This window comes from Cheilinus undulatus, linkage group 10 (assembly GCF_018320785.1).
Source record: "Cheilinus undulatus linkage group 10, ASM1832078v1, whole genome shotgun sequence".
Classification (NCBI taxonomy): Eukaryota; Metazoa; Chordata; class Actinopteri; order Labriformes; family Labridae; genus Cheilinus; species Cheilinus undulatus.
The window spans coordinates 2,513,439-2,527,579 of NC_054874.1; the positions used below are offsets into that span (position 1 = coordinate 2,513,439).

Consider the following 14,141-nt stretch of genomic DNA (forward strand, 5'->3'; position numbering starts at 1 on the left):
ATTATCAGATTGAGGCTGGTGAAGATGGCTTTGAGCAGTACCATGTCCTCACTTCTCTGGACATGGACGCCATGAGGAGTATGATCGATGCATGGTTAAAGAAATCTCGTGGCGTTAATGACAAGGGCTGGGCAGTTAATTAAAAATGAGATTAAATCGCAATATGGCCTGCTGCAGTTTTCAAATCTTATTGTTTTGGTCAGATTGAAATATTATTGTAGTTGTATTTGTATTTTCTTTCAAACCGCAGGACACTTTTAGGCATTACCAGTGAGATCTATCCCTATTATCTATAATTCAGGAGACAGGCCTGACAACAGAGTTGTTTGGGCCCCTGAAAATCCCAGAGAATGGGCCCTCCACAATTGTGATGTAGCACCAATATTAACTAATTTTTTTACTTTTAACCCTTTTTTGATACTTCCTGCCCCTTTTTGCCTCTTTAACAAATTTTTGCAAGATTTTAACCCTTTTGAACCACTTTTCCTGCATGTTTTATCCCCTTTGTGCACTCTTTTATCCATTTTTGCCACTTTTCTTCAATTTTTGCCACTTTTTAACCCCTTTCCATTACATTTTTTCAACAATTTTACAACAGATTTTTGCCACTTCTAGCCCAATTTTTAACTTATGCCTCTTTAACCAAATTTTTGCAAGATTTTAACCCATTTCAACGCCTTTTCCTACATGTTTTATCCCCTTTTGTGCTTCTCTTTTATCCTTTTTTGCCACTTTTTAACCCCTTTTCATTACTATTTTTGCACTATTTTTGTCATTTGTAACCAATTTTTGATACCTTTTGCCCCTTTTTTCCTCTTTACCAATTTTTGCCACATTTTAACTTCTATTCATAACTTTTTCTGGCCATTTTTGTCCCTTTGTGCTACTCCACAACCCATTTTGCCGCTTGTAACCAATTTTTGCTGCTCTCTAACCCATTTTCTCCTCTTTATCTGACCTTTTTTGCAGCACTTTTGCCAACCTTAACCCTTTTTTAAATATCTACTAATTATGACAGTACACTTCTGTAAAAACAGATCAAATTTTAAGCCATTCTTAAACTATTTCAATATTAATTGTTTGTGGGATGGATTTAACAGGTGCAGACTTTTAAGACCAAAGGATAATCTTAAAACGACAACATCTCCTTTTCCTCCTTTTCTGAATTTAACGATCTTTCGGGGGCCGGACAGGAAGCTTTGGGGGGCCTGGTATGTCCCCCCGTCTGCCAGTTGATGATCAGTGTTCTATTGTCAATAAAATATGGTTTTATGAGATTTGACAGCAATTGCATTCTGTGTTTCATTTTTTTTTTTTTTTTTTTTTACATTTTTCACAGCGACCCAACTTTTTTGGGATTGGGGTTGTGCATTCTCACCATGAAAAAACGCGCTGAAATCTGCATTCCAAACTGAACACACATTTTTGACCTGATTGAGCTCTTAAAATATTATGCTTTTATATTCTCGGCATCTAGGTCAGCGCCGGCATCTCTCTCCGCTGAGGAATCGTACTGTTTCTTTTGCCTAAAGTTATTCTGGGCTCCTTTATTCATTAAATTTTAAATGGAAATCCTAGCGAGGAATTTTTAGCAACATTTAGGGCAGTTCTCAGTCGGCTCCACTTCCCACAGCTTGAGTTGGTTCAGTGTTTTCTTTAGGGGGAAAAAGACTGAGGTACGGAGAGGCTCAGCTGAAATAAAGTGAGCTAGAGTTCCCTTCAATATGAGCTTTTTATTCTCTCTACTGATGTGTGTGATTTGATGAAAACTTTTAAGGAATGTTTGACTCTTATATGTTTCAGGACACTGATATGCTTTATGAGCCGACTAACACCCCTGCCATGGCTCGGACGTCCAATCTGAATGAGGAATTAGGCCAGGTAATGACTTCCTTTCTATCTTAAGAACAGCATCTCCTCCTGAATCACTCATAGATGAGAGTTTTCTGTCTGCTTTACTATTACAGGTGAAGTACATTTTCTCTGACAAGACCGGGACCCTAACCTGCAACGTGATGCAGTTCAAGAAGTGCACCATCGCCGGCGTGGCTTATGGGTACGTTCCGTTTCCCTCACCTTTCACCAAAAGTTCCCCTCTTCCCTCCTTTTGCATCTTTTTCTGCCGCCTTCCCCCTCACCGTCATTAAATGCCGAGTGTGCAGCGCGGTACATCTGGTGTTGCTCTCTCCTCCTCTCCTTCTCATTAGCAGCTGCATCAGTGCTCCTCTCAACATAAACTATAAATAAAGGACGGCCAGGCGTTTGCAAGCAAAGCCACTGTACCTTCTCCTTCATAGGCCCCTTTTTCATGATGGAGATCTTAAAAACACGCTGTGTTTTTAAGTATTTCTCCAGTTAAAAAACAGAATAGTCCACGTTTTAATTTTCCCCTGAGTGCCAGTGACATTAAAGCATTTCCTTTTGAATTTGCATTTCATGTAATCATCCCTTAATGTTTTTCTCCTCTGAATGTAGTCTCATTTTATTTGAGTGCTCTGATAATTAGCCGTAGTGGGTGCGAAACAAGTGGGAGAGAGCAGAGCATCTTCAGAGAAGCAAAGCAAGTGCAGGCGTGACAGAACATGATTAATCCCATTAGGATTCAATTAAAAGCATGATTGATGAAGTGCAGGCTGAAGGACAAAAGAGTGTTTTATCTAGAGTGTTCTGTACCAAAGCTGACATTATGCTGTGATTACTCTACCAGAGAGCAAACAGACAACTTTGTTGTTTGTCAATATTATTGAGACTCAAAGAAACAGGATGTGCACGCTGAGGCTAACCTCAAAGATCATCCATGATGTGTAGTGTGTCTTTGTCAGGGTTTTCAGGTGTTTTCTGTCTTTTCTCCTCCTTTTAATGGTTCCTTAATTGGGTCAATCCCACTGGTCGTCAGGGAAAGACGCTCCTCCCTGCACAGACTGAAATGAGGCAGCACTCTTGCTCCCCTTCATCCTGAGTACAGATTTCATCCTTTGATTCTCTGCAACAAGGACTCCCTCTTATGCAACTGATAAATATGGATGAATATTTCACATCAGGAGAGAAAAAGGGCAGGTTTTAATGAGGCAGCACTGTTTTCATGATGCAGGCTTTGGGGTTTTTCTTGTTTTCTGAGCTTTTGAAAATAATGTCACTCAAAATTTAATGTGATAAAAAATTTAATACAAAACCAGAAGGCATGAGTTGACAGATGATTTCAAATAGAATCTAAGGTAGAGAGATGGCTGTCATAAGTAAAGATTTGAGGCCTTCAGATCATCATCTGTCTTCATAACCCGTGAGAAGGTTTTGGAGTTTTAGTTGGTTTAGTTTTACCAGGATGGCTCCTCCTTCATATTATCAATCAAATTATTTTTTTAAACCCCTTCTCCCTTAAAACAAGCCATTGATGGTATACTCGATTTATTTTTAGTCTCTCTTTGTCTACTTCTTTCTAGCTGCACTCCAAGTTTCACGTTCCATCTTTCCTCCTGAGGTGTGTTGAACTGCTAATGGCTTCAGCACATTTCCTGATGAGGGCATTCAAAGTAAAAGAATTTCAGAAAGATAACAACCTGACAGAAGTACCCTGTTTATCATTGATTTAGCTTAGCTTTGGCTGTCCAGCCGGCAAGTTTTTGCAGCTAGTTTACAGTAGGGTTGTTCCGATTCTAATACCGGTAATGGAAATACATCCGATACTGCTTAAAATGCAGGTATTGGTATCGGCAAGTTCACAAGTTTATGCACTGATCTAATACCGTTATTAGCTTTATATTTATGTTTCGTTTAGCCATGCTAACTGTCAGTGGAAATCAATTCTTCTTCACAGCTGGAAAGCACTGCATGCACAGGCTACCATTTTTAGAGCAGAGAAGAAGAACCAAAGGACCGACTGCAGCAGCAAAGAATGGAGGCTGTGTGACAGTTTTTCTCTGAATGTGATTGTTAAAATGCCTTCCAGACCAGCGCTGTTGCACAGGACAGGAAGTCAGACAGTTTTTTAAGAGTTAAATAACTTTTGAACCAGAAATCGTTGCCTCTTACTTGTTTTCCCTTTTAAAGATAGCCGTTATGTTGTCCCATTGACGCTACTGATGTCCTTGAATTTCTTGCGGCTGCATTTTCAGCTAGCCTGGAACTCGTGTGACTTTTTGGGACTTCAATGATGAAATCCACACCAGTAATCCCGATATATTACTATATTATAGTCTTATTATCCATTGTAGTCAAATTACAGTCATTTATAACCCATAGCCCAAATGCTAACCACCATATTTGTTTGGGTCTGTCAGCCAATGGCAGGCTGTTCTATAATCACGTCAAGCTGCCTGAGTAGAGCATAAAGGAGAGAGAGAGAGAGCCTGTGATGCAGCCCCTTGTATTATTGTTGTTTTAATATTTAGGAGTAAAACTCAGCAGAAAAATAGCTTTAGGCTCACAGAGATGCTGTACATTATGATTCTATTTGTTTAGCCATGTTCTGAGTCATATATAGGTCTAAAATAATTTGCTAGTCTGCACACAGTCCAGAAAGTCCACACCAGTATCGGATCAGTACTCAATATCGGCTGATACCCACCACCTTGGTATCGAAATCGTATCGGTAAGGAGAAAATGGTATCAGAACATCCCTAGTTTACAGCTTCTCTGGCCTCATTTAACTTTGCAGTCTGGATCTTTGACTCATCATGGACTTAAAAAAAAAAAATCATAAGTCCAAACACACCTTTAAACGGTGGTTTTAGCCGTCGTAAGATGAAGAGCCAGGTTCTAGACAAGCCGAGACCAGCAAATCCAGCGCACAGCTTGTGTTAAAGCCCCAGGCAGGCTGACAGACGGCACACTGACTTTGTTGCAGTTATTACAGCCATACAACTTGGAGAAGAAAGAACACACGTTTTGCCTGTTAACCGTGCTTGGTTGGTGCTTAGTAGGCATTCAAACTGATGATGACAGTGTTGCAAATATCCATTCTGTGGCAGAAATTTTACCAGTGGCGGTATTTACACCAGTGTACCACCCACCACTGGTTTCACTCTGTCCAGAAAGATTCTGGAGTAAGCAGAAGAGAAGACGTACGACCATAACAACTAACAGTTTGTCCTCAATCAGCGTTTGATGGTAGCAGCTGTACACAGTAACAGTAATGAAGTGTGTCTTTGCCCTTGTATGCTATAAAGGATTAAAGTTGCAGCCAACTTTTTAGAAAATACACGAGGTTTAAAGTGCAGCTTATACTCAAGATTGTACTGTGCATCATTTAACTGCCATCCATTCTTGATTCATCTTATTTCTTGAATAATTTGATTCCAGTTTCTGCAGTTGACCTAAAAATCATGTGAATTATGCACAAAAACTCTTTAGATACTTTTTTTTTTTTTTAACCATACTAGACCAGTTAAACATTAAATTTAGAGTCTCTACTGCTAAGATTATCATATTTAAATGCTTCTTGAAGACTGATGTTAATTAGCTTTTACATAAGGACATATTTGAATGTATCGCTCTCTGCTTCAGGGAGCGCTCGTCTATTTTTGGCACAAAAAGGTGAAGTAAATTATGTAGATTCCATTTCTAAATTCACATAAATGAACATGGAAGTGCGTAGTTCCTACTAAGTGGCATGACTTGTACTTTGGTGACGGCACACGCACAACGCCCCCCCGACACCGCCGCTCGCATGTGCTCCTCGCCGCAAATGAAGAGCTGCTGTAATTAATAAAGGCAACCCCCAGGGTGCAGACATTAATTAATTCCACTGGATTGGCGTTCAGATCTCAATGAGATGCACAGTTTAGGTTTGAGAGGCTCCTCCTGAGTGTTTGAGTCTGAAGGAAGCTTGTTTTTGACGGACACAGGTGACAGACATTTAAGATGTGCTGGTTTAGAGATGATACAGTTATTTCACACTGTATGTGTGTGTCTGTCCTTCAGCCTGTATGCCAGGGGCTTTCTGGTTTCCTGTGTATCATTGTTGTTAACCATGATGATGTTAAAATGACTGAACTTATGAATCAGTCGTAATGTTCTGTGGATCTCGCTGTCTGATCGCCTCCTCACAGGAAACTAGACCCTGAACTGTGGAGCAGAGTCTAAATTATTAGGCATTTCATTTCTGAGCGCGGGGCTCTCAGACTGCATCAAGATGTTTTTTTTTCTATTGCTGCATTCATTGATGACCATGAAACAGAAAACACTCACAAACAGACTGAAGTTTCAGAGTTCTTACACCTGAATGAAGAGGAGAACATTTCACAGTGATAAATGTACAGTCAGCCATCCCTACAATAAGATTTATTATGAATAAAACCATAAACCCTCTTTTGTTTGATTGTTTTCCTGTGCTAAATTGTTGGGGTCCAGTCTTTGATGCGATTAGATTTTCTTACTTGCTTCAAAACACTACCTTCATACAACCACATAATTTACCTTTTTATCAGAGCAATATCTTACTGCATTTAAATAAAACTGCAAGAAAACAAACTCACTCTGTGAATCCTAAAATAAAGACTGGTTGTTAATTAGTTAAGGCAGGAATCTTGGTTCACATGAACAAGTCTTAAACGTCTTATTTTCACCAGTCAGTTGTCTTAAATTTTAGTAGGCACTTTGACAGGTCTTTATCTAATCTTACCTGTGTTTATTCGATTTTTTAAATTCTTTATTGAGTATATTCTTCAACTAGCATTCGCCCCAACTTGGCTAATGGTTGTGTTGGTCACTCTGGCATGAGCAGCACACCCAAGCTGATCCCACAAGTGTTCAATTGTGCAGGCCATGCCATTCTCTCCACTCCCAAATTCTGGAGGTAGTCTCTGATAAACCCTGCTCTGTGAGGGCGGCATTGTCAGTTTGGAGTTCAGTCCTAGACTGTGGAGAAATACTATTACCACTGGTTGCAGAATGCCATCTCCATATCTCTCTGCATTTAAGTTTCCTCTAGAGTTGTTCTGATTCCAATACCTGTATGTGAAATACATCCGATACTACTCAAAATGCAGGTATTGGTATCGGCGAGCACACGAGTCTATGCAGTGATCCGTTTAGCCATGCTAACTGTCAGCGCTATAAACCGGAAATCCTTCTTCTTCACTGCCGGAAAGCACTGCATGCACAAGCTACTGATTTTAGAGCAGTGAAGAAAAACCAAAGGACCGACTGCAGCAGCAAATAATGGAGGCTGTGTGACAGTTTTTCTCTGAATGTGGTCGTTAAAACGCCTTCCAGACCAGCGCTGTCATACACGACAGGAAGTCAGACGGTTTATTAGGAGTTAAATAACTTTTGAACCAGAAATTGTTGCCTCTTACTTGTTTGTCCTCTTAAAGCTAGGCGCTGTTCCTTCCCATTGATGCTATTGATGTCTTTGAATCCTTGCAGCAGCATTTTCAGTGAGCCTGGAACTCGTGTGACTTTTGGGGACTTCAGTGATTAAATCCACACCAGTAAACCTGATATTGAACGTCTTTTTACCCATTTCAATCCAATTACAATAATTTATTACTGCTAGCTGGACTGCTTTCATATAGTTTTCCCTTTGTGAGGGTCTGTCAGCCGATGGCAGGCTGTTCTGTAATCACATCATGCTGCCTGAATAGAGCATAATGGAGAGAGAGTCTGTGATGCAGCCCCCTGTATTATTGTTATTTAATATTTAAGAGTAAAACTCAATAATCAGCAGGAAAACAGCATTAGGCTCACAAATATGCTGTACATTATGATTCTATTTGTTGAGTCATGTTCTGAGTCAAATATAGGTCTAAAATAATTTGCTAATCTGAACAGTCAGTCCAGAAAGTTCACACCGGTATTGGCTTGGTACTTGGTATCGACCGATATCCAACACCTTGGTATCGGAATCAGTATCAGGACAGAAAAAATGGTATGGAAACATCTCTAATTACCTGGAATTATGACAAACCTTGTTTTTTCAGCTAGGGAGATGCCTCCACAATCGCACTACCACCACCAAAAGGTGTTACTCTATTGGCGCAGCAATCAGCATAGCGTTCTCCTCTTCATCTCCACACGTGGACCCTATGATCCAACCGGTGCAAGTGGGCCTGACGGTGAAGGGCAGTCATTGCCAGCCTCCTAGCAGCCCTATGAGACCAGAGTTTGGCTTGGCCTGTATTTAGCTCAAAACAAGAGCTGAAAACAACAGCAGAATAAGTGATTTGGCATTGGGAGAAGATATGGCTAATTTTTCATGGGCGTAACCCACATACTCAGCTCTGCTGCTCATCCCACAAATGCATGCTCCCACAAGATTTGTTTCCGAGAAGCATTGTTACAACAAAGAAATACTCTTCCAAACACAAATTTTCTTACTTTTTGTGCTAAATTTAGTTGTGAGGGATGATGCAGACTCACTGAGATACATTAGTACAAACAACCCCATGTTTAATTCCACCCAGAGTCTTCTCATCAGCAGAGAAACATGTCAACTATAGGCTTGAACAAGCTCATTTTTCTTCCTACAGTCACGTCGCTGAGGCTGAGGAGGGTAGTTTTGCAGAGGACGACTGGTAAGATGACTGGTTGTGAAATGGTCGTCTTTTTGCCCTTCGCTTCTGTGATGTATCAGTGCTGCCTTGCCTTGTGGAAATTGTGACTTTGAAAACAGTACCTCACTGTTCTTGTTGTTATTGTTGTTTTCCTCTCTGTGCCCTTGGGACGTGTCTGTATGTGACTGTGGCTCCTGGTTCACTTTTTTCTGTTACAGCCTTAACACAGATGTTCTTCTACATGCTGCTGTTAGAGTAATTGTTGATTATGTGTCGTGGCTTCTAACAGGCACTCATGCATTCAGCAGGTTTGATAGACCGAGTCGTCCTGCGTTTGCCGAGTGTTGCGGAGGATGAAGTTGTGCTGCACAGTCTCCAGTTAACACCAGACTAACTTTTTCTTACGTAACCTCCACTCCCACTTCTTCTCTGTGTCTCTGTCATGCACATACTCTCAACCAGCTCTAATTCTCTAATTCTGAGATCCATCTGCTGAAGTGTTTAGATCTGCAGTAACTGCATGGGCGTGTCTGATCTATTTTGCATGGAGGATTGAGGCCTATTCGTTAATGCCTATCAAGCCAAAAATGTTCGATCTTGCTGCTTTTAGGAAGATGCAATCATCCAGGAAAGAATGTTTCATTTTGCCTTGATTTTGATTTTCACACGACTAAATAAGAGGCCTGAATTAAGCACTCAATATCTTATAAACTTAGGAAAGGTGGAGATAAGCATCTGTGTTATTGCTTGATGACAGAACTAAAGTGTAATGTATGTGATATAATGTTAGAGCCATATCAGATCCCAGTGCAGCCCAAAGCAATGTAAAACACAGACATAATTCTATTAGGACGGCATGCTGTGTCATAGGATTGATCGGGTCCTCGTCTGCTGTATCGACTGCGAACAGCCAGCACTCTTGTTCCCATAGTGACAGGACCTCTGAGTGCTGGCAGATAATCAATAACTGACCGTTCCTCCACTCCCAGCCCCATGTTTCAGAAATTTCATCAAGACAATTGACATTGTGGCTCTGCGCTCCTTCACCAGAGGAAAAAAAAAGCTCAGGGCTTTTTTCCTTTACGAGCTCCACAAACAGTAATAACGACGCCAAAGATTTTCTGTCAGAAGTTCAGCAGCATTTTCACAGAACTTGCATGTGAATTGGAAACACTTGGAACATGCAAGCAATAAAAAAAAAAAAAAAAAAACAGAAATCAGAGCAAGAAAACACGTCATAGAAGACGAAAGCCTCCAGGTTTAATGGGATATGTCAGTATTTTTGAATTTCTGTTGTGTACTTTGCAGTAGTGACCCAAAACTGAGATGGTAGAAATCGAGTTGACATCAAACCTGAGTATTTATTATCCTGTTATTACAGCCTTTGAGACACATATTACACATGAACAGAGCTTGAAAATAACTGAGAATGACTTTCTCTTATTTTGTCATTGTGTAAGTGGTTTAACCAGTGGTGACCAGTTTTCCATGGGTTGCAACAAGATGTCAGGAAAGAAAGTGGTGGGAAAAATTTCTTGGGTAAATTTAAATGTTTGATCAATATTTCAACCAATTTATGTCATTTTCTTATAATGAAATTCTCCCATGATAATGGAGTAATTTCTCTAAATTTCTGAAAAATTGTCAAAAATTTACACATAAGAGGGTATAAGAAAGAGGAAAGAGGGTATAAAACTTATTAGTTTTGTCCCTTTTTTCTTTCATATCATGTATTTTGGTCCAATTATGCTCCAGACGCCAACATATTCAATAAACTTAATATTCATTGTTAAACATTTTTTGGAAACTTGGGTCGCCATTTGTCATGAGGGACTGGTGGGTCCTGGGGCTGGACTAATTTAGAACCACTGGTTTAAACAAACATAATGAAAGCAGTGTGCTTTCCCTTACACACATGCAGTCAGCTGCACATTAAAAAAACAGCACTAAGCTTCACATTTACCCACTTAGGTATAGGTTAGCCTGTTAGCACATTAGCTGCTTCCATAACTGGTTGCAGAATCTCATCACCATATTTTTCTGCATTGAGATTACCTCTAGAGTTGTTCTGATTCTGATACCAGTATCGGAAATACATCCGATGCTCCTTAAAATACAGGTATTGGTATTAGCAAGTACATGAGTGTATGCACCCATCTGATTCTGTTTGGTTAAACTTACATTTTGCTTCTTTGCTAAGATTTTTTCTTATTGTCTTTGAGTAAATGGTTGAAACAAACATAATGAAACAAGGGGGGTTTTTGCTTACACACATGCAGTCAATTGGACAATATACACCTACATTTAAAATAGAACTTATCTGCACATTAGCACATTTAGCTATAAGTTAGCCTGTTAGCACATTAGCTGCTACCATAACTTAGCAGCTTGCAGCAGCCAAATACCATCCTCCTCTGACAACAACAAATTGTAAAAATGAATAACTAACCAGTGCTCTTTTAACTGTAAACCACATCAACGTTCTGCATTACAAATAAGAACTGAGTCTCGCTGATAGTTCCATATTTGTCCTGATGGACTGATGATCTCAACTGTAACCTTTGCTAAAACAGTAAATCCAACCTTTATACTTTATTTAGACTAGACTCGAACAAAGACAAAAGCATCCACTGTGTATACTTCAGTCCAGTCCTCTCATCGATGGCTCCTGCTGCTGATTAACAAAGACGCCCCAAGCATGAACACCCAGCTATGAGGAGGAGAGATGGAGCCCTCGCTATCAGCTCCAAGCGGTCCACACCATTCTGCATGACGTGATTCCGTGTTGAATACTGTTCCACTTAATCTCAGAACTGGTCACAGGTAGATTTACCCACTCATTGAAGTCCACTACACCTCTGCTGGCCTTTCTCATCCTGGCTGCTTTTCAAGAGTGTCCTGGCCAAAATATCCCTGCATAATTTCCAGTAGCTCTAAACTCCCTCATGATAGGCTTTCTTTGACATCATCCGTTGATCTCTACTCATGCGCCTCAATTAGCCCTGTGCTCGATACTGGATTAGATAAACTACCCCAGCAGCGCATGGACAGTAGGTCATAGTAAAATTACTTAGGGTTCATATTAAAAGATTCTTGCAACATATCTTCCAGGTAACACAATAAATAGTATTTAATTATTCACTTTTTACTTATCTGGTAATTGGCATATTATAGCTGAACATTTTAACCATTAATATTTTTATCTGCCAGTTTTAGATCGACAAATGCCAGCAAACGGGAACTCCGCTATGTGGGCCTGTCCAGACAGATTAAAAAGTAAACCAAAAGTGCATCTTCCTTGGTGTAATATATCTGCTGTAATTTAATTGCATCAGTGTTCCTTCCGTGTCTTCGTTTCTTTCTATTAAAGGGTCAGTAGATGGCCGGCCAGCAGTGTGGCTCTCATTGATCAGAGCAGTGTATCCTATGGGATCAGAGAGACCTTATGGATGCTAATAGCAGTCTCACTAACATTTCTATCAAGCCCCAGTGCTGCAGACAAAGCTGCTGTCGACCTGATCTATAGGACTCTATTTATCACAGAATCATGAATCGATTCCTAACAGACAGCCAGTGAGCGGCCCATAGTTACATACAGAAATCACTGCCTGAGGGCGCTGTTAGAGGGACAGAATACATCCCTTCTTTTCATCGATAAAAGGACCTCTCAACAGTCAAAAATCCTGTTTTCTCTGGTCAGGTTGACTTTCTGTCGTCAGTGAAAGATTGTATCATGTTTTTTCCCTTTTTCTGCTATATTCCTAATGGACTGAAAGATATTGGATTACTTTGCATCTTGCCAGTAACAAAAATGATGTCTGCTGAGAGAATGAGAGACTAATTGTATTCCCAGTCATTTGTTAAAGTCTGGCTTTGGTTTGAGTCTGAGAAATATGGTGCCATCTGGCTGCCAGAAACTCAGCCCTCCTGCTGTTTCTCTGTAAGCAGTTCATCTCATATTATTGAATTTCTAAAGCAAACAGGGCCACCATTTATTATTAATGTAAATACTGGAGTGAATATAACAAATGAAGGGGAAAACGAGTGAATAAATGAATGGGCATAAATTCTGTCTCATTGCAGGACGTTTCTTTCTTTCCTTTAGCACCATGGGCAGAATCTCAAACAGTCCCTCTGTACAGGAGCCCAGGGGAGCCACATTTACATTTTGTCAGCACTGCACTTTATGCTTTTCTCAACAACTGTCAATACTGTTGGCAGCAGCTCTGGCTGTTTCCAGGACACGTCTAAGGATGTTTTTCTCTTTGGTTATGAAAAAAAGGCTCCATCCTCTAAAACAGGGGTCTCAAACTGTTACCGTGACAGCGTCCTGTACAACTTTGAAGTACTACAGAAATATAGGGATGTTGGATTATGCTGATACCTGACACGCCGATATTTCCAAACCCATTTTAGCTGATAGGGATAGCGATACCGACAGTGGTGTGCCACACATTTCCCCCTGGGCCTTCAGTGCTGTCAACTAAACCATCCTGTGATAAGCTCATCATGGTGTCACAGCTACAAGCTACTATTTCACATGATTACCTTCCATTCATAATAAACCACAACATCCTGCTCCCCCGTCTAGGACAGTAGTGTCTAACTCAGTCACAGCAGGGGGCCGGATTTTGAATTTAGGTCCAACCTAAGGGCCTATGGGTCTATATTTTAACCATAAACAGCCAACCTCATTCTCTTCAGTGATGAATTATGGGGAGAAAAACTCAGCACTGATGATAAATGATTATCAGACTTAAAAAAGTCAAAATGATGAGTTAAAATGTAAAAAAAAAAGTCAAAATACTTTTTAAAGGCAAATATCTGAAATAGAAAGTCAAAATCATGAGTTTAAAAGGTCCAAATAAAAATGCAAATTACATAATTCTGAGATTTAAAGGTCAAACTGGAAGATAAAATTAAAAATCACAAGTTTAAAACTCAAAACATGATATTGAATATTATTATTATGAGTTAAAAGGTCAAAATAACAGGATATCATTCAAAATAATAAATTTAAAAGTATGAGATAAAATTAAGTTGTGGCTCAAAAGTCGAAGTTTGGAGCTGAAGAGGTCAAATCATGACTTACAATTCAAAATAATGACTTACAATGCTCAAAATATGACTTAAAATTTCTAATTGTTACAATGTTACAGTGTCGTTAAGCAAATTGTGATTCTAAGAGATCAAACTATGGGATCAAATGTCAGAGTTGTACATTCAAAAGGTCTTAATATGAAACAAAAAGTCAAAATTATGTTTTCAAAAGGCAAATATCTGAGAAAGAAAGTTGAAATCATGAGTTTAAAAGGTCATAATGTGAGATTGAATCAGAAATTATGAGTTAAAAGGTCAAAATACAAGATTAAAGCTTAAATTGTGAGTCTAAAAGTGAAAGTTAAGAGCTAATAAGGCCAAAATGTGAGAGGAAATTAAAAAGAGTGAGTTTAAATGGTGAAAAAATGACTTTAAATTTAAAATTGTGAATCTAAAAGGCCAAGTATGAAATAAAAAGTCAAAATCACAAGTATAAGTCGTAATTGGGAAATGCAAAATTGAAAACATGAAATTGAAATCAACTTTCTTTCCTGCATTCCAGACTTTTTAACGATTTAACAAGAATATTTTAAAACATTGAGGTTAAGT

The 14,141-nt window shown here is 39.4% G+C and overlaps 1 protein-coding gene across 5 annotated transcripts in view; it reads left to right on the forward strand.

The window, feature by feature from the left end:
• Window positions 1–14,141, forward strand: part of LOC121516250 (phospholipid-transporting ATPase IA) — a 215,726-nt gene that overhangs the window by 86,229 nt on the left and 115,356 nt on the right. For 3 of the 5 annotated variants that reach the window (XM_041797431.1, XM_041797432.1, XM_041797435.1), the window contains 3 exons: window positions 1,804–1,881; window positions 1,968–2,056; window positions 8,469–8,513. In XM_041797431.1, the coding sequence (XP_041653365.1) occupies window positions 1,804–1,881; window positions 1,968–2,056; window positions 8,469–8,513 (212 nt within the window). The remainder of the gene's footprint in view (window positions 1–1,803; window positions 1,882–1,967; window positions 2,057–8,468; window positions 8,514–14,141) is intronic. The other 2 variants (XM_041797433.1, XM_041797434.1) reach the window with 1 other exon arrangement.